At 35.2% G+C, this 23,396-nt stretch overlaps 1 protein-coding gene across 1 annotated transcript in view; it reads left to right on the top strand.

The window, feature by feature from the left end:
• The window catches only part of LOC115455607, a 33,519-nt gene extending 10,819 nt beyond the window's left edge, over positions 1-22,700 (top strand). The window contains exons 3-12 of the mRNA XM_030184233.2: positions 7,341-7,487; positions 8,056-8,244; positions 9,916-10,066; positions 11,589-11,720; positions 13,601-13,768; positions 14,078-14,267; positions 17,813-17,964; positions 18,716-18,831; positions 19,219-19,377; positions 19,706-22,700. Coding sequence (XP_030040093.2) covers positions 7,341-7,487; positions 8,056-8,244; positions 9,916-10,066; positions 11,589-11,720; positions 13,601-13,768; positions 14,078-14,267; positions 17,813-17,964; positions 18,716-18,831; positions 19,219-19,377; positions 19,706-22,200 — 3,899 coding nt within the window. The 3' untranslated portion in view covers positions 22,201-22,700. The remainder of the gene's footprint in view (positions 1-7,340; positions 7,488-8,055; positions 8,245-9,915; positions 10,067-11,588; positions 11,721-13,600; positions 13,769-14,077; positions 14,268-17,812; positions 17,965-18,715; positions 18,832-19,218; positions 19,378-19,705) is intronic.
• The last annotated feature ends 696 nt before the right edge of the window (positions 22,701-23,396 follow it).

Below are 23,396 nucleotides of genomic sequence, written 5' to 3'. Positions count from 1 at the left end.
AAATCGATGGCATATGATTGACGTGTGTTTACTCTGCGAATTGGGTTGCCGGTCGGATTTTTTAATTTAAAGTCACGTGGTCGGTAGAAAAGACTGAAGGCCTATTTCACAAGTTTCAAATAAGTTTATTTGTCAGCTATTGTATTGCACAGCTATTGTAGATAGAACAATTTTGTGTACCGTCTATTTAGGAGCATAAATTAAATATAATTGAATAGTTTGCCCCGTGACCATGAAGGCTTCGGAACGTCGGGAATAAATAATATAAATAACTGTGATAAAATCTGTAAAAAAGTTTTATTTCAAACCATAGTTTGGAGTCTGGTTTTTGTATCTGAGCAGCTTATACATTAAAAAAAAATAAGAAATTCATGCCAGGCTGGCTGTTCCTTGTAAAATACGTGCCTAATTCTTTCTGCAATTATAATTGATAAATTACACGCATGCATTGGATTGTGGTGAGGCCCGTAGTAGAAAAAACTGCGAAAGTATATTAAAGTATCAAAAAGGTCTACTACAAATAACTTCTAGAACTAGTGTTAGTGGATGAATTGCGAATGATTCGTCCTTTGTAGCAGACCGACTGATGATTGAAGAAATATGAGCGAAATGCCAAAAGCCGTGTGCAATGCAGTTTCGGTTTATTCAAATTTCTCGCTAACTCGAACCAGTCATTTTGCAGGGCTTGCCGACTAAGCGATAGTACATGATTGACAGCGAATTGGTTGTTAAAAAAAGGTCACAGTACAAGTTCGATCGAATACTGAAGCCAATGTTTGTATAACTCGCAAATATTCGTTTCTTATCAGCTTAGGGAGCTATGGAATCGACAAACCCTTGCACCTGAAAAAAAACTAGTGTCATGGTACCAATGTTGGGTATAAATGTTTAGTTATTTAAACCAGTGATCAATGAGCCACAGGTTTTATAGCCGATTATTGAAAATCACCAATTATCGATGGTTTTTTTAAGGGTGGCCAACAAGGTTACGAGTCTGATATTTGTGTTCATAGACTATTATGATCAATTACCATCAGAGTTTTTTTTTTTTTTATACGAGGACGGAAAAGTATTTGGAGTGGGGTCCAATAGATTGTCCACAGTCAAATTATTTTGCCGGTCTGATGGAACCGGATGTTCACTGATCCCAGAACGCGACACACTTACGTGAGCTACTAGGGTGGATTTTAACACCTTGTGTACGGTAGTCGCTATCCGAGCGGATATAGAATATATCCTACCACCAGCAAAAGTAAAGTTGTTCCTTTGCCCAAATTCTACTTCTAAAATAACTCTATTGTCACAACAATTTATAACACGTTTTTGCACAAAAACCTAAAATCCTGTGAGAATTCGGTCAACAATTTTTATGCAAACAATCCCGAACTAGTTCAAGTCAAACAACAGATTGAAATTTGAAAAATATTCAACGGAAAGTTCTAAACGGTTCACGTTAATTATAGATTGAGGGGGAACTTAATTCTGGCTTTTGACCAAAATAACTGAGATGCGAGATTACTGTTGAAATAAAATGGGGTTTGGATGATATTCGGGAGTTATGTGGTGCGACGTTCCGTTTCCTTCGTAATGTAGGAAATTGGGCAATTGTTTTGTCATTTCGCGAATATTCTCTGAAATCTAAGGGAAGTAAACTGTTTGCCTATGATTGAATAAAACGCAGCGAATGATAAGCGCCATGTAACATTTTCTATTGGCAATACTTCGACAAAGTTTTTACAACTTGCCGCTTGGCTGGATCAAACTCCCATGAGCATTTTATTTCTAGGCAAATAGCGTAAAAATACCGACACCATGTGTTGTTGGCCTTGCAAATTTACCTAATCTCCCATTCCTCAATTTATAAAACGCCACTAGATCAAAAAGGCAGAATTATATTTCTTTCTCATCACTTATAAAGTAATTCTAAGTTTTCCCGAACACAAGTCTGTAAGTCTAACAAAAGGATCACTACAATTTATCAACAGTAATCGGCCAGATCCGTCCCCACTTATTTAATTCATTGTAGATAAATAACAGATAAATGGGCCCAAAGCTTGTAGGGATAGAGATAAGGAAAGTTAAGGCGATGGAAATAGATTTTTGGCAACAATATTGGAGACGAGAATACTGCTTACATATTTAAAATAGCTCATTATCAGGTAAATCTAGTTCAACTTGTACACTTCTTTAGAAGTAGCTGAAAGTATATAGGGATCTATGGTTCGCTATGATTATTACCGGCCTGAGGTGGTAGTGGTGGTAGCTAGCCTATTGGCATACATAGGATGAATTACTATACTAGATTACTCGCATGCTTTTCGACTCCAAAAAATTGTCTTCATACTATATGAACGATTTCTGATCATCATTGGGCTATGTCGCTTAGTTGCTTTGCCAAAGTGGCAATAATAATGGCAATATTAAATAATAACTAAAATTAAGCGTTCTTGTTAGTCAGTTTGTACGGTCTAAACTTTAGGAATACCGCTTCAATTTAAAAAAAAATCAACAGGAAGGTACATATCTCACTTTTTTATCCCAAGAATGAACTTATAGATATATCCATGTAAGAGACAGAACCGCAAGACAAGGCTAGTTTAGTATCAAATCTAATTCACATCCAGCTCCTTAAGTAGTATTTATCGGTCAATAAAAGTATTCGTGGAGCGACATCTCGCCCCACAGTTGGCTCCAGTCACCGTACATTGTTAAACCGCTCTTTGTACTCAACAGCTTTTGTTTTCGAGAAAATCACGTGAAAATTTCAATTTATACCTTTTGTGGGATACAACGGATAAGTTGTTAGTTGAATTTAATCTGGAGAGCTAGTACTATTTTTTGAACATTATTGTGCTAAATGAATTTTTTGGTGGTTAAGGAAAAGATATTAGTTCTTTCCACAATTGAATGGGAGTATATTTTTTTGATAATTAAATGTTTAAGTTAAGGTGTTGGTTAGAAGTAAATTCTTAAATTCTTAAATTACTTAGATCGACCACACCCCGAACTATTGTAGTTACTACTTTATCCTGGAATAGTAAAATTTTAAAGGAAGAATCACGCAACCGAACCTGTAAGCAAAAAATATTATCTAATCCAGTAGGTCACTATGCTGATTGTAAACCTCACGTCCTATAAACAGTAGCAATAAACAATAATTACAAATACGAACAAACCGCAACACAAAGATCATAGCACATCTTGATCACAGTTGTGACTTCAAAGACCAACGTCAATAAAACGAGAAAAACAGTCCCGTGCCGGAAACCGGGACACGTTCGCGGCGCCACCTCACAAATGGACTCGTTAACGGCCTTAATGGTAAATATTTTGGGAGTTCCGAAATCATAGTAGCCAACTGGTTATAAATTGTCGGAAGTGTTATTTGATATAGGAAGGATGCTTGTCACGTTCGGAAGAAATTGGAACTTTTTTTTTAACAATGGAATGCCTTTCACGATCGTCAGCCCGTTGCAGTCCACTTCTGGACATAGCCTCTCCCAAGGTACGCCACAGAGCCCGGTATTCAACTTTATGCATTCCATCGCTTCCAGCTCTCCTGTGTAATTTATTCTACCGTATCCAGAAAACACTTACTCCAGCGGTTATCTGTTCTGCGACATACGTGGCCAGCCCATTTCCATTTCAACTTACTAATTTTCAGAGCTACGTCGGTTACCTTGGAGTTAGACGGATCACTTGGTTCCGAATTTTCTCCTTCAGAAAGACTCCGATCATAGCTCTTTTCAAAGCATGCTGAGCGACTTTAAGCTTATCGATGAAATGCATTTAATGACACTTAATAAAATATCATTTTCACTTTTAGTCTAGCTGCAGTATATAATCGGATTAAAATCTCAACTAGTATAATATTTGTAAGGGTTTTCTTACATGATTAGTCTGGGGCTATACGCTCCAGAAGGAGTAGCCGTCAGGCCAGTAAGTATGCCGAGCAGAAGGTCACAGCTTCGATTCCAGTTCCTAAGCCACATTTTATACTATTTCGAATTTATCGGTATTCATTGTTGAATGTAAATCGCTTTAACAATGGAAAAAATATTGTAAGGATGGAAGTATGCCCCAAAAACTTAAGAATTTCAAAATAAAGATACATTTATTGCCAATCATGTGTAGGTTATATACATTAATACAAATAGATTTAATAAATAATTTTAGAACATGTTATACAATAGTAGTCGTACCTACAAATATAGTAGTAAATAAAAAAGTAATGTTTATAGCAATTAAAAAGAATGTATATAAACTCCACTAATACTTAACTAACTAATTTGTAACTAGTCCAGGATACGTAACAAGAAATAGTATAATAAACATAAATGATTTCATAAAGTATATCTATATATTAAAACGCAAAGAAAATAAATGTACCGCCGCACGGAAGAGTGTGCGATGTTTATTATAATTAAAGTTCATAATATAGAGAACGTGGCTGGAAAATAAAATGTATGTATATGATCCAAATGTATTTAATTCAAAATTTTAATTTGGAATACTGAACAACCACTAGTTATAATAATCACACGAATGTATTCACACGTGTTCACACGATAATCTTGTTATTTTTCTGTGCAATATAAACTGTATAAAAGCGCCATCTGTGAAAATAAGTTCAACCTTCATAGTGTGTTGTTGCTGTGTTGCTGAAATCACAGCGTGGGTGAGATTTCCCGCGTTCAGAATTTGCTCTCTGGATTAATCTTAGTTTCAAATACGCGCAGTAGATGTCGCTAGACGTATGTAAACAATATTTCAGCTAAATATCACAATTTGTATAAGATAGTAGAAGATTATTAATTCTTCTATTTTTATTTATAGAAGTTTTAATAAAATAATGTACTTAAATGTACCTTTAAAGAAATCAGTGGCTTGAAATTTCGAATCCTTTTTTAATTAAAGTCTGGAAACACTGTACGTGCTCATAAATTATTTGGTATACTGCTCCCAGTTCATGAATAGCTACCACCTACCATTCGATGTTCTATTGAACCAACTTTTAAATAATGTAGCAAAGTCCCTTCTGTTAACACACCTATAATAAATGCATGTAACAACTGATGTCCATTTCCACATCAAAGCGTTTCAACATCGGTCTAGTTAATAAATACATCGCTAGTATACGAGAAACAATTTGAAAACAAACACCATCCATTCCGAAAAGCAAACAGAAAATAGAGTTATCTCGATGTGGTTATACATTTCAAACAGCAGTTATGGTGTACAATAATTTTTTTTTTTTAGTGGCACGGCAAACTTTTCCCACTGTACCTGATAATAAATGGAGTGGTATCTAATAGAATATCGCAGTCGATATTCTATTAGATACCGCTCAACTTACTATGATACTGACGGCGGATGATTACCCCTTGGCGGCGGATACAATTATGCCGGAATGTTGGAACCAGATATTGGTACACAGGCTGAACCCGGAACGCGACACACTTATGTGGGCCACTATGGCGGGTTGAGATACCTTGGGTACGGTGGTCGCTATCCGGCTGGATATAAAATATATCCTACCGCCAGTACCAATTTGTGGTGCTCACTACGTTTTGTCACCTCTAATTTAATGGCAGGAAACAGGACGTGGCGTGGAAGGTCCCATTTTCCAGAGTTTCCCAATTTTCAACAGTTTGGTTTTTTAGTATAAATTGGTCTAAATTGGATCCTCCAAGGAAAAATATGGAGGCGGCTTATAGTAAAAATAGGTATAATCGTTTCAGCAATATGTTTACAGAAGTGGTCTGCATCGACCCAAGTAGAAAGTATAGGCTAGGTAGGGATAGTGTAAGATAAAGACTAAACTTGTCAAATTTTATTCACTTCGATGAATTTTCATTTCATTTCAAATTCAATTCATAGAACCTTTTTACGATCAAATGATAGCCTCACACAATATAAAAAGGGTTACTATTATAACCATATTTCTCTGCTTCAAATTCCCTCCGCGATAGTACATCAAAACGGCAAGAGGATCGGAAATTAACTTAATCTACATCTCTTGGCTGACAGATTTTTTATTTTTTTCACTCATTTTCTCTCAGCTCATTCCTTTTCAGAAGCTAATCTTTATTTATTTTATAATCTCGCAGGAGGCGAATAAAAATATTTTATACTAACCAATCTGTTTTGAATATAAAATAACTTAATTATAGAGTTGAAATTCGATTGTATCGTGTGAAATTTAAAAAGCCCAGTCTAATCCAGCAATAGATCAAAAAGGATATTACACAAATCAACATAGGGTTGCTTTAGGGATTTATATTTTTATTGTAAATATTACTCACAATTTATTGTTATATTATAGTCATGAGCCCGATACCTCAGGGGATGAATTTTTTTTTGCTTTATCATCTACCTATACTTATTAATCTAAGAAATGGTTTCCAAAATACATACTTATAAAGCTACTATTTGCATTTTACCAATGAGCTGTATATTATTTATACTATGTCTGTGCTAGCAACCGAGATACCTTTCTACAATCTTTAATAGAGAATAGAAAATAAAAGAAGACATCCCCTAGCCATAATATTAAGAGCCTTAATTCAGACCCATAAATTACTATGCATGTTAGTATTTGTAGATCTATTTTTAGCTAATAGACATTGATACCTTGGTCTGTTAGCCAACTTTGGCGAAAGTCTCCTCCTTTCTCACATTTTTCCTCGTTAACGCTGTTTCATTCTATGTTCTCCCTGATATTGTCACTATATCATCTTCCTATCTTAGTTATCTACCCAGTATTTGTTTTTCGTCCTGAGATACCAGAATAGAATACATTTCTTTAATTTTTCTGTTTCTCTAACGATGTACCCTGTCCATTTTTTTAGAGTCTTTATCCTTGTTGTAACATCGTCTATTTTTGTGCGAGATCTAATTATTTTATTCCTTATTTTGTCAGCAATAAATGTCATTATTTTACATAACGTTAGCTTTAGTAAATGTATAAAGGTATCTTGCATACGAGGAGTGTTATGAACTTTATTAACTAGACGAAGGTTTAATGTTTGGTACTTAACCTCAAAGAATGTTAAAGTTGATAATTGTGGTATAAGCTAGATTGTTTATAAGGCCAGCGATATAAGTTAGAATACAATGGCAATGAACAATCAACAAAGTCCAAAGGAAATAGATGTGACAGCAAATAAAAAAGAAAATGTAATTGGAAAAGAAGCAAATATTGAAAAGCTACAGATAAATATATCGTCATTTAATGTATAAAGGGAAATCATTCAATGTAAATGTATAATCAATCAACCTAGAATTTATTTCTAATTAATTTACAAACAACAACCCAATTTTTGTCATTTTTGTTTCAGAACAAAAGTCTAAAAAGTTTCCAGTGCTCGTATTCATTCATGGCGATTCCTTCGAATGGAGTTCCGGCAACCCTTACGACGGGAGAATATTGGCTTCCTACGGGAACATAATGGTCATCACAGTCAACTTTAGACTTGGGATATTGGGTAAGTTTACCAGAATCATTTGCTTTTACTACCTCCGAATGTATTCATTTAGTTTGTTCTTTTATGCAATTGTTTGTCTTATAATTTCATTTCGAGAACTTGGAGATAACTTCGAACAGTTTACTACGTACTTTGAAACATTATTAGCAACAAATTTTAATGAAAATGTAAAATCTTACAACTTAATTGTAATTTATTATGACAGTAGCAAAGATGAACATCGGCACAGAAGGAACAAACTAAAATGGTTGCTATAAAACAATAATACTCAAAGAAAGCACCAATTTTATTATAAGTTATCAGAACGTTAAGATATCATAGACCTTAGAAAAGAGGCAATCGTTTCTATTAATTTACTTTCTACAGATTTTTTCTTATCCATACGTTCGCTTGAACCATGCGACTTACTGATACGGTAATATGTTATTTTCATATTATATATTTTTTGTTTTCTATTAGCGTTAACGATTGTATAAAGATAACTTGACTAAGGCCTCAGACTAGAAAGATAAAATACAATCGAAACATTTGCAACGTCTAAGGCATTTAAAATAATTTCCATTTCCAGGGTTCATGAAGCCGAGTCTAACAGAACATGTGTATGGTAACAACGGTCTGCTAGACCAGCTGGCTGCCCTCCAGTGGATCAAAGACAACATAGAAGATCTCAATGGAGACCCCAATTCTGTGACTTTGATGGGACACGGTACTGGTGCTGCGTGCGTCAACTTTCTCATGCTTTCCCCGATTTCTAATGGTAAATCCTATACAGTCTCGACGGTGTGACATTAATTACAACTTCTGCGTTTAGGTATCGGGTTCGTGTCCCGGGTCGGGTGAAGTGGTAATGCGTTTTTTCTTAGTTGTTAACTCAGAGTATGGATTTATCGTCAGTAAATGGCAATAGACACCCCCTGTTACATGAGATCTTAGATAGCTGGCAAAATGTGGGCTACACTTCTGCCTACCCCTGTAAAGAGTAAAGGAGTGATGCTAAGCGTAAGGGCATGGAAAAATTTATTCAAACAGACTAGTTCATTGTTTGCGAATCCCAAAAACATTAGAACATTGTTATTCTGTTGACATACGTGTTATGACAATGTTTATCTACATTCCTCTGTTTGAGCTGCATTTACATACTGTAAAGCTTATATAAATATTGGCATAAAAATATTTTTATATGAATAAAAAATATACTTGAAAAAGAAACGATATTTTTGTATTCACGTTGCAGTTTATGTTAGATGACAGTTGCCCGCAGCTTCGTCTGCGTAGTAATTTAAGGTAAAGTTTAAAAATTAATTTCAATATCTTAAAATTATGATATTTTTTTTAGATATCGGATTTTAAATAATGATAAAGTATATTATTGCTCCCAATTATATCTACTCCATGTATTTGTGAAAATTATATGAAAATCCGTTGAATGGTTTCGAAGATATGCGCTAACCAACAAACAAAAATGAAAAGAAAAGGGTTCTAAAAATTCCACATATTTATATTAATGTTTTTTTAGTCATCTCCTTTCCTTTTGATTGATCATTTTCATTTTCTTTCAATGTATGAAAATTAATTTTATATGTCTTTATTTCGTCTTATTTTTCCATTTTAAAATGTTATTCTCATTTACGTTCACACATACATACGCCCTCTATTCTCGAAGAGGTAGATAGAAAGGCAACTAGTGCACATTTTTTTCAATGATATCAAAGGGGGTGAGCCGTTTCTGATACTGGAATACAAATTTATACCACCATTGGATCAAGGATGCCATATCAGAACACGGGTTCAAAAAATATTTTTAATGAAAAAAAAGTCATAATTTAGCAATCTTTTTATTATTAGATTCAATGACATGGTTCACCCCTGACCTTTATTAAGACAGCATTCTTGTAATCCCCTATCTCCCAGAGCGAGCAAATCCAATGACTACTCGAGCCGGATTAATGTCAAGTTATCGTTACTTTTGATGTTCTGCTGAAGGAACAGAATGATTTGTTCAGATTTGGAAATGTTTTATATATGTACGTGTGAATTGATTAAACATAACACCAATATATATGTTCGGTAGAATATACGTCAATGGAAAATGATTTCTAATGTTAACGCGAATGTTAGACATAATATTTTTTTCGAATTTTATCGTTTTTTTTTCATTATTATTTTCTCCTGACGATTCAAAGACTGCAGCCTTAATGATTACAGTGAACAAAAAATAGTTTAAATTTCAGGATGAAAAATAATTTTAGAAAAAAATATGTAATAGATCTAATAAATTGAAAACTTCGTGTACAGTCAGCCAAAAAAGTAGTGTCACCTTGTATAGGGTTGACACTATCCGGTCGAATACAAATATCCCGCCACCAGCTATCATGTGTCTTAATTATTTCATTCGGCTTTACAACAATACTGCTGTTGCCTGTTCCAGGTTTGTTCCACAGAGCTATTTTAATGTCAGGCAATGCATTATCTGACTGGGCAATGACCAACGATCCCACCCAATATACCCTCCAAGTCGCCCAGAGCCTCGGCTGCAGCCCTCACTCCAGGAATCTGATGAGCTGCTTGCAGAAAAAGCCGTGAGTTCTGAATATAGTATACTTTTTTTTATTCCTTTGAAAGATGAGACGAGCTTGCCGTTCGCCTGATGGTAAGCAATACGACCGCCCATAAAATGTAGAAACACTATCCAACATGAATTACAAAGTATTGTCTGGTATTCCACTGCGCTCGCCATCCTCGTCATTTTACTTATCTTTTGATTAGGGCTGGGTTAATCCCTGATCAGGCAAAATTAAGGGTCTCATCAGACTTGAGAATTGCTCGCGGATTCAGAGGTCAACGAAGGCGCTATAAGCACCTCCTAAATAGACCATTCACTTTACTTAACCATGGATGACACAACACAGGTTTTGTGACGTCACTTTAGACTACAATAAAGATATCTTTTTTTATTGCATTAGTAGACAAATTAGATAGCGGTCTGCTTGATGGTGAGCGGCACCCGCCGTCTATGTACTTATGCCAACGCGAAGTGATGGTATCAATAACACGTCCTTTACCTGCATAAAAAGGGTGCATAATCAAGCCCTCACTTGCTGGTTCTTAGTAATTAGTATTGCAATAATAATACAAATAATTGCTTTTAACCGACTTCAAATGAAGAGATCATCAATTCGACTTTTTTTACTGTTTGTTACCGCAGAACTCGGTCATTTATTGTTATCTAGTGTAGATAAATTTATTATCCATTTGGCTGGTATAAAAACCGCCACTGAGTATAATTAGCTTATTATATTCTATTTACAATTTATTATTAATCAACGCTCGCAGAAACCGCTAGTTTATTCACAATGTAACTTGTATTTCTACTGTTATAAAAATAATTGAATTCCAGTTAACTGTTAATAAGATTTCTGAGAAATTGTTTTGAGCTAACAAGCATAATAACTAATGCTTGTTTAATATTAAAACCATTTTATAGATAATTTTTGGTAGTCTATAGCCTGTGCAAATTACTTCAGAATTAAAACATTTGAATTTCCAAGAATCATTTCAATTTAGATCTTAAAGCTATTTTTCATGATTATGAAGAATAGTTAGCTAATTAATTGATAATTACTTTAAAAGGGTTATGATTAACGAGAATAACAAATGGAAATATAGAAAATAAAAAATCCTTTATATAAAACGTAGTTTATTTACAACTTGCGACTCGGGGTCGTGCAGATTAATATTAAATCAAACTATCCTTTAACTTACTGGTAGTAGATCTCTTATATGTGAGAGTCCATTTGGGTAGGTACCACCGCAATGTCTATTTCTGCCGCCAAGCAACAGAGACTAGTAACTGTTGCGTTCCGGTTTGAACGACATTGTAGCCAGTGTAAGTACTGGAGATAAAAAGACTTAACATCTCATGTCTCAGGATGGCGAGCGCAGTGGAATACTAAACAATACTTTGTAAATCAAGATGGTGTTCTATTGTTTATGGACGGTCCTAACGCTTACCACCAGGCAAACTCGTCTCGTCATTCAAAGCAATAAAAAGACATAAACAGGATAAAATGCCATACAAAAATAGCCTGTATGCCTTTCCAGTTTATCAGAAATAAAGAAAGTGCAGATATTGTCCCGAGAGTTCGAAACTCCACTTGGACCGGTGGTGGCGGGGTCATTCATACCAAGCGAGCCGGCCAGCACGATGGACGCCTTCCCAAACTTGTTGAGCAAGTAAGTGCACAAGGAATAAGTTGGAATTTTAAATTCTATTCAAATTTCAGTCTTTATTTGCGAATAAGGAGCTGAAACGTACGCTTATATAATGGCACATAATTGATTTCACCTATTTTGGAAGCAGGGACCATATATAATGCCAAACCACTTTTAAAATTTCCCACCGTATTTCGTAAGGTAATTGATATTGTGTTACTTAATACAGCTAACGTTACAATTTTTATCAAGGGTAGTTAGTGAGGTAGGGAGATGATATATTATGATTAGTCGACAGTGTCGGTTAGAAAAGTTAAAACCTAATTTAGCCCCTTAATAAGCATTGATTGCTTTTATATAACTTTGATATACTCGTATATATATACGACAAATATAACCATGCAACAAATATATAAATATATATATATATATATATATATATATATTTGTTGAATGTTATAATATTAGTCATTTGATAAAATATTTCATTAATCTGATTTGTCACAACTGCTATAAATTGAACTGCTTACGTACCAAATTCATTAGATTTCAGTGCTTGTATTCACTCCAAGATTAAATGCCATAAATTCTGACAAAAAAAAACAGCTATAATATCACCAGAACACACCTCGCACTTCGGTTAGTAGCAAAAATAGTTAATGTGGAAGTACATAGCGCGAAGGATTCGAGAGAACCAGCTGTAATTAGAACACATACATTATGACATTTAATATCTAATTGTGCTGGTGGTATGATATATTTATATTCGCTCAGATAGCGACCACCGTACACAAGGTGTCAAAACCCGCCACTATGGCTCACATAAGTGTGTCGTGTTCCGGGATCAGCCCGTGTAAATCTGGTTTCAATAGGCCGGCATAATTGTGCCGACTGCCTATGGGTAATTATTTCTTGTCAGTCGACATTCTATTGGATTTCACTCCACTTATTATCAGTTGCAGTGGCAGTCACTTTGTCGTGCACTTACCAAAAAAACGAATGTATCAGTAGATGTAGCAAACAATGCACTTTGTAATACAAGGTTCTAAGTGTTAATGCTTCTGTTTATGGCTTACCTACAAAGCGAAGAATATAAACGTTCTCCTAACTTTATCCAACACCTCACACTCCGTAAAAGGAGAAAATAAAAATATCAACACAAAGTTCGTTTCTGTAACAATCCCCGACTCTATCAGACAAGTTACTTTTAAACAAAACTTGCTCCGTCGATAATGGTGCGCGCCTGACGTATTCTTCAAGAATTTATTCAATATCCACAAACATGGCGCGATTTTCTTTTAGAATTTGCTTTCTTATTGAATTAGCATTAAAATTTGAGCTATAATTACCTAATTATAGTTATTAGTATGACAGCGTTTATTTGTAAGTCTGGTAAAATAGTTTTTAAACATGTATTTACTGAAATCTGGATGTCTCTTCAAAATGATTTTTGCACTTTATTTTGTTTAATGTAAGTACATTTTTAAATACTTATACATGACGTTTAATTGTACATTAAACATATTATAATATAGGTGCATTCTAGGAATCGAATTTATAGTTTTCGTGGATCAAGTACGCTATTAGTAGACCAACTGTGTAATTATTATTTGCTGGTGGTAGAATACATTTTATATCCGCCCGGATAGCGGCTACCGTATACAAGGTGTTAAAACCCGCCATAGTAGTCCACGTAGGCGTGTCGCGTTCCGGGATCAGCCTGTGTATATCCGGTTCCACCAAGCCGGCATAATTGTGTCGATTGCTGAAGAGTAATCATCTCTCGTCAGTCGACATTCTATTGGACCCCACTCCATTCACCATCAGATGCAGTGTAGTCACTATCCCGTGCAATAATTTTAAAAATAAAACAATTATTTCACCAACTCTTTTTCTTCTAGATATCAGTTATTAAGTGGCGTGGTAGAGTTGGAGAGTTATCATGATTTCGGAGTCATCGAACTAGACCATGGAATATTAGAGAACCAGCGTGATGACTTCATTAAAAAATACGCCAAAATAATATACGAAGGAGCCGAAAAGGAGGCGATGAAGATCATATTAAAAGAGTAAGTATACTTTAATATATTTAAATGAGAGCTTGTAGTAGGATGTTTATATCCACTCAGATAGCAACTGCCATATACAAGATACAAAACCCGCTAAAGTGGCTCACGTAAGAACGTCGCGTTCCAGGATTAGCTTGTGTATCCAGTATCAAACAGACCAATTCAACTTCAAACATTGCGTGCAGAGGAGTTACTAGGAGTTTTCGTATAAAAAGGACATCTTGCGTAATAGACTCTTACCTTGAAAATATGATCCTCACCTGGCCTTTTACGGTAAAATGATAGTTCTAACTTACCCTTAATTCTCAGATACGCACCATCAAAACTGAATCCACAAAGCTGGAGCGTGGAAACCAATCGGGACGTGATATTAAACCTCCTCAGCGACGCGAGGACATTAGCTCCGGCCATCAGGTTCGCCAACTATCAGTCCAAGGCCAACCGGCAGTCGTACTTCTACGTGTTTGGACACAACTCCGTCAGCACTGATTATGCTCCGGTGAGTAAGAGTCGGTTGCTTCATTTATTTAGAAGTTTCATACATTTATAATTATTATTGCTGTAGAATCTGTTGACTCCATCGATATATAGGTACTACGTACTAGATTTGGCGTTCCGAACATTCACTGTGTTCAACTGAATTGAACTGCAATCCATTCAAACTGACTTTAGTATGGTGTCAATATTGACAGCTTATGGTTGTGTACGGAGTGGCCCTCATAATATAAGAACTCGAGTCTGCAAATCATTATTTACAATTAGACTCGAGTGTGAAAAAAAAAAATATTAGTGAAATAAGTAAAATTATTTGTTGTTCAAGTGAATAAATAGGTTATAACAGTGACGTTATGGTTGCCATTTTAGTTCGGATTTTGAATAAATAGTTTATATGGATGTTTGTTTCTATAGAATATACTTCAATGGTTGGCTCTATTCCTTTTTGCTAATATTTTATTATCACTAACATAGAATTGCCACCAATGGAATATTTTAAATTTGAATCACGTTCTAAACTTTTGAAAATTTCAATTTTCAATTCACAACTTTTAAACTTCGAATGTTTGTGAAGTAAATTTTTCTAAAACTCCTCAAAGCGACCAGGGAGGTTCTAACTACATTCTGGCTAGTACTTAGCATAGCACTTCTAGCATATTTTTCTAAGAAGTCTTTTAATAGCCATTAAGCCCGTATTTTACCAACTTCCGTACCACATTACGTTTTAATATTTATTATTATGAACATTGCCCCACTACTAGGTGAATGATAAATTCAAACTTTATATAATTCTCTGTGATTCGTCTTATCTAAGACGTTAATTGACTGATATTAAATTACCAAAATGAAACTCCAAATGACGAAATAACAGAAATAATTAACTTTTCAAAGAGTTGAACAGTTCATATTCCATCATAATTGTTAATACATTAATAATTGCCACTGGATATTCAGTTGTCGAAGGTCTCTAGAATTTTCAAATGCTCATAAAATAAGAATTATTGTAAAGACTACGCCTTATTATATTTTCATCATATTAATAATATAAGCCCTGTTTTGTATACTGTTCCACTGCTGGGCACGGGCCTCCTCTACTAATAAGAGGGATTAGACCTTAGTCCACTATGCTGGCCTAGTGCGGATTGGTAGACTTCACACACCTTCAAAAATTCTTATAGACAACTTCTTAGGTATGCAGGTTTCCTTACGTAGGAAATCATCATTTCCTTCACCGAGCAAGCGATAATACACAAAGAATACATACATAATTTAAAAAAAGTCAGAGGTGAATAAATTATTATTTTAATAAATGAATAAATTATTATTTTACTAAATGAATAAATTATTATTTTACTAAATGAATAAATTATTATTTTAATAATTGAATAAATAATTATTTTAAAATTATTCAATGACAACGGAAGGGTACCTTGACTATGTTAAATGAATTCTTTTAAAATAATGTTCAGACTATTCCCGCAATAGTGGTAAACACAGGTTATCTGACTTAGCTGAGCGATTACTATCATTACGAGGCTCGGGACGCGATTTATGTTCTCTTAGAGAAAAAGAGTAAAATCTCAGACAGAAAAGCTAACTTATTAATTCATAGTCTTGAGTAAAAAGTCGACCTGTGGCACAGTTAAAGTCTTGAATACATGCTTGATATGGCTATAGGGTCGCTTCATCATAATAATAATAATAATCAGCCCTGTATTATATACTTGCCCACTGCTGAGCACGGGCCTCCTCTACTATCAGTAGTAACTGAGAGGGATTAGGCCTTAGTCCACCACGCTGGCCTAGTTCGGATTGGTAGACTTCACACACCTTTGAAATTCCTACAGCGGAACTTCTCAGATGTGCAGGTTTCCTCACGATGTTTTCCTTCACCGTTAAAGCGAACGATAAATTCACAAAGAATACACACATGATTTTTTAGAAAAGTCAGAGGTGTGTGCCCTTGGGATTTGAACCTGCGGACATTTGTCTCGGCAGACCGTTCCACACCCAACTAGGCTATCGTCGCTTCATCATATCAGAAAATAAAATGTTACGCGTATCTGAAATAAATGTTGCAGTTTCAACGCGAAGTTTATTATTTTCGACTTAAAGCTATTGAAAAAGACAAAAGGCATTGAACGGCGTACGGCGAATATTTCAAGTTGCTGCCTAAAGTTTCGCGTTTCAACAGGTGTTGGCGGATGAGCGTTGAGTTAAAAAAAAATACGCCCTAAATGTTTTAGGGTTCTTCTGGAAACGATGCTGCACTCACATTTCGCCAAGTATGTTCCGTCCCATGATGTGATAGATGGCGAGCCTATCGCCATATCAGGCACTAATTCCAAACTCCGGGCTGATACTGAGCAGAAAGAAGCAAATATCACTTTGCCCGACCCGGGATTCGAACCCAAAACCTCAGAGCGCTACCGTACCGCGCATGCAATACAACTACGTCACCAATGCAGTCTAGTTAGTTTTAGTAATACAATACAATCTCTGAAATCGCAAGTCGCTATGTTGTTAGTTACAAAATATTCTATTCCAAAGTATCTTATTAGTATATGAATAGGCCACTGACAAGTCATGATGATTGATTTCATTTTATCTATACTTATAAATGCGAAAGCAACTCTATTTGTCTGTGTGATAAGGCTTTCACAGTTGAACTACTGAACCGATTTCTATGAAAGTTGGTATGGATTTAGTTTTCGACCCTGGAAAGGGTAATATAGGCTAAATTTTTCCCTGGAAATGTTTATAGCGGGACTTTAATCCTGGAAAAGCTTTTATACGCAGGCTGTGCTGCGAGCAAAAAAAAACTTTGAAATTTCAATAGTAATTTAAACGACAGAATCCTTACTTCTTAAATTTTCACGCTTGGCTGGTTTTATTGACGTTTTAAATATCGATTCTAGATAACATTCGCACAATTTTACTTTCGCATTTTTAGCAGCGAATGCATACTTTTTCATGCTCATGTTTCGTATTCAAATCGCGTCCGTTCCCGTATAATGTGTATGTTGATCCTTTTTGTATTCTATTGTTTTGAAATTGGAATGTATTGTTTTTATCATCGGAATTATAACGAGGTCGGATATAAACATTCTATTTACCCCTTGAGTAACTAAACATATATTTTTTTATTTCGGCTCTGGAAACAAGTCCATTGAGCAGTAACTAAACACTAATATGGACTACCAGCCTCCGTACACAGAAAAATCTAGCACTTCTGGATAATGTATTTGGTATTAGCGATATTATCTGATGCCAGTGATGCTGATATGATGCCAGTACTTTCAAAGATATCCAGTTCACCATAAAATCGATCGCTTCAGCTCTATAATTAATATATAATATAGTCACTATTTTGCTCAATCCTTTTGACATGTAACGTTCAAGTTACAAAACATGCCGTATTTTCTCTAAGTGATATGTTTTTTTAGATTAGCATCACATTGGTGTTTAGCGGCAGAAAGAGCCAAAGCGTCCTAACTTTATCAGTTTTTGTTCTTATATTTGTTACAATCTGTTTTTATTTACTTACAGCTCAACAAAAGCGTTCACGGACAAGAAATGCCATATGTATTAGGAGTGCCTTTGGGAGGGGCCAATACACATTTCCATTTAGAGTATACTCAACAGGAAAAACTCTTGAGTGAAGTCATGATGAGACTGTGGACTAATTTCGTTAAGATCGGGTAAGTTTTTTTGTAGCTGTTTGCTCGAAGCTGGTGTCAGCGCCATAAGAGAAATTTGTAGAAAAAAAAAATTGCAATTAACAAATTTTTTTTGAGCTCACCAACTTGTGTAATGTATGATGGTTTATGTATAAAATTTCATTATAGCTAAGCTTGTGTGCATTGCTCGTCAGTCGCCATAAAACACATGCTAAGGAAACGTAACAGATAATAATTGTAAGCCCAAATTTCTGTAAGCGGAGCAATTATGTGAATAATTATCCATTACAAAAATACCTGGTTTGATCGAGATCAAAATTCGTGCCCAATAATGCTTTAGATTAGCCCCTATCGCATTATATGGTAGATATGAGGGTAAAATGTGGATATCTACATTCCAGAAGTGTTCATGCATTAATATTTTATAGCAGCACTACCGAGCCTTTCAGGGATAAAGTGACGTAAATTTAACTGTATTTTGTTAAGTACTGACTGCCTCGGTGGCGTAGTTGTACTGCATGCGCGGTACGGCAGCGTTCAAACGTCCTGGGTTCAAATCCCGAGTTGGGCAAAGTGATAATTGGGTTTTCCTGCTCAGTATCAACCCGGAGTCTGGAATTTGTGCCCGATATGGCGATAGGCTCGCCCCCTATCATATCATAGGATGGAACACACTTGGTGAAAAGTGGGTGCATTGGTTGGGTCTCTGCATTACCCTTCGGGGATAAATGTGTGTTTGTTTTGTTAAGTGTTAATTTTACTTTGTTTTCAGTTCTCCAAATACACAAAGTGTTAATAAATATTTCACTAAAGATCCGAAACTGCAGAGCCAATACAACGTGGAGTGGCCGGAGTATGACGTCGCACATCAACCATATTTGAGGCTAGGTAAGTAAAAAACACAGTACTTGCGGCATAAGTCTTGACTCTCAAGGTTCAACATAAGATAGCGTATGATTAAATAAATATTAGAATTACGATTGAAGAACTGTTATATCGCAACAGTAGGTCTTTACCTACGCTAACTTATATAAAAAATAAAGCTATTTTTTTTAAATAAGTTGTCGTATACGTAAAATCGACTACATAATAAGGTTATTAAGAAACACTTGTATAATTCTTATTTTGATCATATAAATAAGCCAGACAAAAGTACGAATGGTTAAACTGACACATGAATGCATGTTGCTAATTTGGTCATTTTAACGTAACTAAACTTGACGGTACCAAGCACGTATCCCACACAACTGAACATATCGCCTCTATCAATTCCAGACTTACCGCCATCCATCAGCAGTCTGTACCGGTCGAACTACACCGGCTTTTGGATCGACACGTTGCCAAAAAAGATGAGCTCGTATGTAGTGGACCCGTTGTTTGATTACACACCGACGCCGACCACGCAGCGGCCTAAACCAACGGTCAGAAGCTCCGGTTCGTGTATTCTATTTTTATCACTTGTGACTTATTTCGGAAATAGAAAATGTACGGTCAAACCCAAATGTTGACATGACACTGTTCTACAATAGTTTGTTTCTAATTTATATATTTTATTTTAATCCTCGTTTATATTAATTTGAGGCTGTGTAAACATTGTCGGTATAGGTTTCAGATCTGATTCTGTTAAGATTAATGTAACATATCATTATAATTATTTGCATTAACTTCCTAATTTTGTTTTTATGAGTATAGACTACTATAAACTAAAGCTAAAGCAATATCCAGTTATTTACACTCCTAAATTCATAATATGTCTTTCCAGATCCCATGAGAAGAATTTGGCAACCTCAAATTATTGAATCACCATCACATTACGTCCCCACAAATTACGGCAAAATTCGATCATACTACCAGCCCGATACACGATCCGACCCCGACACGATATACAGACAGATACAGTCAATTAAAACACCGTCGCGGCCAGTTCCGACGGGGCTAATGGAAAAAACCGCAGGTACCACGACCGCGAAGCCAAAACCAATCGTGCCTGTAAAAACTTCAAGCGCTACGGTCACGCTGGTTGTTTCACTGGGAGTGCTCTTTCTATTGGTAAACATTGCTACATGTTCCATACTGTATTTTAAGAGGAGAAAACTGAGGCTAAGAGAGCGAGTGTTGAACACAAGACAGCCTAGGGCAGAAATTGGTGAAGTTGATGTCATAGGACAAAAAAGTTCTAAAGATGACAAAAGTGCCTTACAGACTTTGAAAAATGGCTGCAGTGTAATTAAATCTATGAGTTTTAATAAAATGAGGAATGGAAGTAAGAAGATAAAGAAGAAGTCTGAGCAGTGTAAAACCCCGAAAAGTGACGATTCTGGAGGTTTTAGAGAGAGATTCCAACTTCGTAGACATTTATCTACAAGTACATTAGACGCACACACTAAAGTAAGAGATTGGATTGCGAATGAAGTCATGCATAGATGTTCTCCTGGCATACTAAGGAAATCCAATTCAGATTTGAAAAATGATAAACAGATGACTGTGGCTAAGCCGTTCACAAGATCAGAAGAACTTCTTTCGGATGTAAAGAAACCTAAAAAGGAAACCTTAAAAGTCGACGATTTAACTTCAAAGAATTTATTATCTAAATCCTATAGCAAGGGACGAACGTCAGAAAAAACAACATCCACTTCAGCGTTAGGATCACACTCATCCATAGGAAGCCATAAGCAGTCTAAATATATTTCAAAACAAGGAAGCAAATCATCGGAATCTATTAAAAGTAAAGCTACGGAAAGTATGAAGTCCAAAAAAGTATCTGTAGCTATAGACGCCACTCCATCTGCACGTACGAACTCGATTCTACAACAAGAACCAATAGAAATATCTAAATCATTCGATGGAGGTGACCATGTACATTCCAGTAATCAATTGCAAAGATCCAAAACCGAAGGTGACTTTAAACTTGAAACTAAAAACGACAATGAAAATAAAATATACACAAATATGGTAACACTATCAGTAGGCAAAGATAAGCCTCTAACCATTTCGCATAAGCATTCCGTATCTGATCCTGTTAAAGATGTTGATTATGAAAAACTTTATAGAGAGAAAATGGAAGGTGGTCCACCTGTAATAAGTATACTTCCTCCAGTTACATTTAGAAATGAAATTAATGTGACATCGCGGGATGAGGGTCTACAAGCACAGCCATTGTCTCCAGAGGATGCTTTGTTGACAATCAAAAAGAGAAATTTTCCGAAGGTTCTTCCTGACTTACCCAAAGCGCAAAAACGTCTTTCCCTTCAACCAGCAACCTTACAAACATTTAGAAGCTTTGAAAGTACTGATAGCCAAGATCGTCCCAAAGTACCACCACAACCTCCTCCTAGAACATCTACGCTAGAACGTCGCCTAGCTTATGCTAATACAAAACTTCTGTCGTCTTTTAATGCATCAAAAGACAAAATTCCAGAAGTTAAATCTTACAAGGATTACGTGAACATTGACACTTTAGCTCCTATATCGGATTCATTCCAAACACGGAATAAATCCATAGATAATAGCGCTAAAGAGGAAAAACCAGAGCCGACTGTAATAATTGTATCAAAAGATAGGGAATATCCAAAAGTAATTATAGCATCTAGTGATATGCAAACGACTGATCCAAACATAATTATCAAACCTTCAACAAGTAATGTTGAAATGCCGACCAATGTGCCAAGAGTGAGATTACCTGATGATTTTCACTCTCAAGCTGGTTCATTAACATCGTTTTCTTCATTTTACTCTGACGATGATGATGAGATAGAAGAAGATATTTTCGAAGATATTGCAGAAGACAAACTCATCAAAGAATTAGTAGGTGGAGTAGAATCACCAACAAATATGGATGACGTATTAGATTCCAAAGGTCCCGAAACTATATTCGAGAAGAAATTAGAAATCGTTCCAGTTAAAATAAATCCTGGATATCTTGTGCCGAAAAATCACGAAGATTACATTTGCATATCAGACTTGCATTTACCAGACTCTAGTGGATTAGAAAGAACAGCTCAGATTAAGCCAAATTTTGGTTTGAACAAACTCCAGCATAGGACAGAGAGTATAAATCGACCGCCGGAAAAAGCCGTTAAAGTAAAACAAAAAAGAAGTGTTAAACCTTCTTCTTTATTGGGAAAAAGTAGAAAAAGCAAAAGCAGTGAAAGGTCGAGCGATTCTAGCAAATTAGAACATTCAAATTCTGGTTCCTCGAACGACACTGAAACAAGCACTGGCACGGTGAGAAAGGTGGAAATAAAAAAAGATGGTTGAACAAACGTTGATTATGAAGGTCAATATCCAAGAAAATGTAAATTATAGTACAGAGCTAATGATGTTACGCATACGGGAGATTATTTAATTAAAGTCCTTAAGACTAATAGTATAAAGTCTATGCTTCAATAACAGATTATGTTATATGTTTAAAGAAGATGCCAATATTGAATTGACTAGAAGATTAGTAGTAAGAAGAGAAAATAATTCATGATATAAGTTACGGTGTATACTAGAGCGTGATATAATGTAATGAAATAGTGTAATAGATAATATTGATACATTTTAGTAAAATATCTTTGAATCAAAATATAACATAGTATAAATCGAGAAGTATATGTCTCAAGTCGATCTCAAAATAGCAATGTGAATGTTAAGTTATATACCACATCATGTTATCAAAATGATAGTTTAAGATGAACTTCAAATAAATTCCAATCCAAAGAACAAGCCTAAGTTTATTGTAAAAATGCATTTAGAAATATATACGTTTTATATAATCTTGTTTTATTTAAGAGGGAAGAAAAATATTCATTAAGCACAATATAAAAGGACACGTAAAATAATAAAGTACAAAATAAAGAAATAAAAAAGCGACGATATTTCCTGTTTCCATCGCCATTTCGAGCTTAATAAATGTAATGTCCAATAATTATTAGAGTAACAAATACGAGAAGAAAAGGGTACCTACCTCACGATTTAATTAAACATTTTAATTACGTATTAACTTCCTTAATTACTTGTTAAATTCGAACGCAAAAGAATAATTGGCCCGACTCAAAAAATCATAAACTCATTTTGCGTAGATCGGAACGTCAACAACTAACTTTTTGATTTTGTATAATTTAAAAACAGGGCAAGTGCGAGTTGGACCCGTGTAGCGAGGGTTCTGTCAAAACATGCAGGTAAAGTATTTAAATATATTATATTCAAGTTCAAACTTGACACAATCAACTTACTGTTCGATTTCTCGACGCGCTTATTCCACTAACCAAACATAATATGTTAGTAATAGTAAATTCGTTTTTTTATTAATGTACATTTTTTTCTTTAAATGTGACGTAAGACATCAATGACTTCTTGGCCAATTCATGATTCTAGTTCAAAGGTCATATCTCTTGATCGCGTCGACTTACAAGTTTCGATTTTATCACTCTTAAAAGAGACTGTAGTCCCAAATATATGACATAAATTTC

This window comes from Manduca sexta, chromosome 28 (genome assembly GCF_014839805.1).
Source record: "Manduca sexta isolate Smith_Timp_Sample1 chromosome 28, JHU_Msex_v1.0, whole genome shotgun sequence".
In the NCBI taxonomy this organism is placed as follows: Eukaryota; Metazoa; Arthropoda; class Insecta; order Lepidoptera; family Sphingidae; genus Manduca; species Manduca sexta.
The sequence above is the reverse complement of the archived record's forward strand: the minus strand, read 5'-3'. Positions and strand labels throughout refer to the sequence as shown.